The 4,277-nt window shown below is 36.5% G+C and overlaps 1 protein-coding gene across 1 annotated transcript in view; it reads left to right on the forward strand.

The window, feature by feature from the left end:
* LOC21385561 (peptidyl-prolyl cis-trans isomerase FKBP53) overlaps positions 1–3,926 on the forward strand; it is a 4,501-nt gene extending 575 nt beyond the window's left edge. Inside the window, exons 3-11 of the mRNA XM_024164171.1 lie at positions 284–519; positions 630–784; positions 1,172–1,523; positions 1,802–1,951; positions 2,391–2,673; positions 3,048–3,135; positions 3,213–3,254; positions 3,340–3,388; positions 3,509–3,926. Coding sequence (XP_024019939.1) covers positions 284–519; positions 630–784; positions 1,172–1,523; positions 1,802–1,951; positions 2,391–2,673; positions 3,048–3,135; positions 3,213–3,254; positions 3,340–3,388; positions 3,509–3,590 — 1,437 coding nt within the window. The 3' untranslated portion in view covers positions 3,591–3,926. The remainder of the gene's footprint in view (positions 1–283; positions 520–629; positions 785–1,171; positions 1,524–1,801; positions 1,952–2,390; positions 2,674–3,047; positions 3,136–3,212; positions 3,255–3,339; positions 3,389–3,508) is intronic.
* The last annotated feature ends 351 nt before the right edge of the window (positions 3,927–4,277 follow it).

Consider the following 4,277-nt stretch of genomic DNA (forward strand, 5'->3'; position numbering starts at 1 on the left):
GGGTGTTTCCTGACTCATTTCTAGTATTGGATTAAATCTGAAGGGGCAAATCTGCTTCTGGATCAATGGGACTTAGGTTTTGGATTTGTTTAAACCTTTTCTTCATTATTTATTTTTAGCGATTCATCTTAAATGTTATTCGCAGAAGATGGTGGCTTTATAAATTGGATTCTAGTTTTGATAATATTAAATTTATCTTTGTATCAGGACTTTTCTAATGAAATTTCTATTTTCTGAATTGGATACTAAAATTGGGTGTTAATCTTGCTGTGTGGTGAATCAGGCAACTCTTGGTCTGGGCTCATCGACAGAGAGGAGCATAGTTCAGTGCTCTATTGGACATAAGAGTCCAATCTTTCTATGCTCTTTGTTACCAAATAAGGATGAATCATGTCCCTTGAATCTTGAATTTGATGATGATGATTTGGTAGCCTTTTCTGTGATTGGCCCAAGAAGTGTCTATCTCTCGGGTTACTTCGAGGCAATTGAGGGAGATGGCATCAGAGATGACTATGAATCGTATCCTTTTTGTTTAATTTCTGAAGTTTGAATTCTTTCATTATGTTAATCTCCCCCAATTTAGTTGTGAGTTGTTTCTGTCAGTCAATTTCTCTTTCATCATAGTAAAGCGATTCATATGAAGAGGATATTGCTGAGACAGAGTCGGGGTCATCTGATTATGGTTCCGATTATGGTTCCGGTGATGAATATGATGATGAATTCGATGATGACGGCGATGACGATTTTGTCATGTTTCCTCCTTCACCTGTCCGGAACAGTGGAGGTAATTAACATATTGGATATCTTTTTTGAACTCGGAATAAGTCCTGAGACTCTCTTTTCTTGTAATGTTACTCACGGTGTCTTTTGTCAATGGAGGCTCATGCGCTTATTACTTGGATAGCTTAGTATGTTTGTTGTTAATTTGCAAGGAATTATTAGGTGATAAGAAAAGGAAATTAAATTAAGTTTATTTCTTCGGTAGAGGAAAATTCTTGTGAACACTTGGTTTAGCCTAGTATGATGTCCTTGCGATTTGCCAACTTTTTGGTGGAAAGGGTTTAATAAATCCATTGGCAGATAGTTACTGGATAGCAATATTCTGTTTCACTGGGGAAATATGGTTTATCTATTAAATTTTAACGTTTTATTTTTAATGTTTAAATCTTAGTTGTAATTGAGGAGATAGTGGATGACGAGAAGCCTACAAACGGAAATGGTCAATCTAAACGGCAAAAGAAGAAGAATCAAGCAAATAGCTCTGAGGACAAGAAAAACTCTCAAAATCAAATCGTTGTTAGGGGAGAGACTGCCATTCCTGTTCTGGAAAGTGAAGATGAAGATGGTTTTCCAATTTCCACCAACCATGAGAGCAAATCAAATTTTAAGAACCCTGAGGCAGAGGCCAAATCTACAGATGACAAAAAAGAGAAAACCAAGAAGAAGAAAGCACAAGATGGTGATGATGGTAATAACTTGAAAAGGAAAGTTGAAAGTATTGACCAGGAGGGTCATCCTGAAAAGTAAGTTTGTTGTGTCATTATCTGTAATCGATGATTATTTTTCTAATTGTACAATTTTTTGATTATTTTCTTCTGGTATTCCGTCATTGCAGACACACTTTTACCCATTTTTGCTTGTTAAACATTTCCTCAGTATTTTGGCCTGTAAGATGGGCAGCTCAGAAAGACGTGCAATTATTATTTCTTGTTATCTGTTTGTACTTTGTGAACTTAGGAGTCTGCTCAATGTTCATCTCATTTGGATAGCTTTAATAAAATTGGTTCTGAAAATGGTCCAGGGAAAAGAAGAAAAAGAAGAAGAAGCAGCTAAAGGGACAGGTTAGGGATGAGAACTCTGATGAAGAGCAGCCAGAGGAGTTGAAGAGCTACAACTTGAATCAGGCCTCAATGAAGACGGATGAGCATGAAGAAAAGCTCGCTAGTGAGAAGTGAGTATCACATTGCTATTGTTGCACCGAGCATGTCAATTTGACATGTTCTTTCATTGCGATTGGGATAGAGATTTGCACAGCCCTTTAATATGTTGAAATCACCCAGTGGGTTTGAATGGAAGCACTAGGTTGACGAGAAACTCTGCCTGCCTGTGTGGATTTGTTTTTAATAAGCTCAAATTCATCTTATTAATGAGTATGAATTCTAATTGTAATATAGAGCATCCATGTTACATGGCCCTCTTGATTATTTTCTGATCTAAAATGCTCATGTGTAGTTAGTTGTGTCCCCATTGCTGCTAGACATCAAATAATTGGGATCCATCAGGGAGTCAGCTTATTTTTTTGTTTGCTAATACTATTCTTACATGCAAAAATAACGCTTGGCCTTTTCTTGCATCAATCTCTTAAAGCAATTTCTTGTATGCACACACAGAATCCTTGACGGTGAAATGCGTCAAGTTCCCAGTGAAACTCAACCAGAGGAGAAAAAGAAGAAGAAAAAGAAAAATCAGAAGAAGAACCAAGACATTAAAGAGGGGACCACTGCGGATCAGACTGTTACAGCTCAGGAAGATAAAAACAGATCCACTTCGGACTCGGAGCAGAAGCAAACTGATGCAAAGTCATCCAAAGTGAGAACCTTTTCCAATGGATTGGTTATCGAGGAACTAGCAATGGGAAAACCAGATGGTGAAAGAGCTTCTCCAGGAAAACAAGTAAGTTTCAAGGTTGATGATGTCTTACCCATGGGGTGCTGGTTGGAATGGTCAGGCCTTTGGTCTGCTCGCACAAGGTCTGCCATTCGAACCACCTCGCTGGCACCTACATGACAAAATCATAGTTTGTTGCCTTCCAAAGATTGTAGGGTTTGGTGGAAGGCTTTGGTTTCCAATCCGGCCTCACAAATGTGTTTGTGGATTGCTGGACATCAAAAGAAAAAAAAAAGGAAAAAAAAAGAGATGATTTCTTAGTAAAGTTTCTGACCAAAACGAATTGGATTCAATTAGCTTCAACAGTTAGAGCCATGTGAAAAGCTTTGCGTTTATAGTTAAGCATTCATTCAAAAGAAAAATCGCTTATTTGATTTCAGGTCAGTGTCCGCTACATTGGCAAGCTACGAAAGAATGGAAAGATATTCGATTCAAATGTGGGAAGAGCACCATTTAAATTTCGCCTAGGTATGATTATCTTTAAACGACAGATCAAAAATACCTGCTTTATTATTTGTGTTAAAATTTTTCTTCGGTTTTTACAGGTGTAGGACAAGTTATAAAAGGGTGGGATATTGGTGTTAATGGTAAATACTTCGATCTAAATTTCACTTTGTTATTTGTCCATTTCTCAACAAAGCAGTTTTTACGCAATTTTGTGCAATTTCTCAGGTATGCGTGTTGGGGACAAGAGACGACTTACTATTCCACCAGCAATGGGGTATGCATTTCTCATAATTTCTTCTTTATGAGACCTTCAAATCAACTGCATTGTTGCGGAAATGAGATTTACTTATTTTTTTTCTTCCCTAAGTTTGTCTCAATCCAATTTCTTATGCAGTTATGGAAGTAAGGGTGCGGGTGGTAAAATTCCTCCAAATTCGTGGCTCATATTTGATGTTGAATTGATTAATGTTCGTTGATTCTCCTGGAATTGAAGAAAGTTTTGTCTGACAATAGATTAAAAAAAAAAAATTTGTTAGAAACATCTGCAAGACAATTCCAGAGTGGGTTTGAGGCCTGTAACAATTTTGTCGTGATTGTGGAAAGTTCTGTTTTAAGGATTTGGACCTTTTGACGTTTATTGCTCGTGTAAAAGTCCGACCTGAAAGCTGGTGGAATTTTGGTTGAGTTCATTAAGATCAAGAACAAGAACCACCATAATTTGTTTACTTTCAGTACCACCACAATTTGAATTCCTGGTAGTCAAAAATTGGAAGTCTTTTTTTTTTTTTTTTTGAAAATGAAAAGAGATTTCGTCCCAAGGAAAGGAAATTTATCAAGGCACTAGTTTAATGGGATTAGATTTGTTATAGATGTGGTAGCAACTGAATACAAAATGACTAAAAACACCTTAATGAGCATCATTATCTCATCAGCAAATTTTGTTAATTTGCTCCCAAATGATCTTCTTGTCATTAACTCATTTTACACCTCTAATTAGTGAAATGTGAAAACTTGAATGTGCATCTTCCACAAATTACACGAAAATAGAATGTATTGAAACGTAACTTCTTCTAACACTCATCGACAGTGAGAAATCCATACTATAAAATATCATTGGCATAAAAATGAATTATTGACATGAAGATAATAATGTGACTAAAAAC

This window comes from Morus notabilis, unplaced genomic scaffold (genome assembly GCF_000414095.1).
Source record: "Morus notabilis unplaced genomic scaffold, ASM41409v2 Scaffold3811, whole genome shotgun sequence".
NCBI lineage: Eukaryota > Viridiplantae > Streptophyta > Magnoliopsida > Rosales > Moraceae > Morus > Morus notabilis.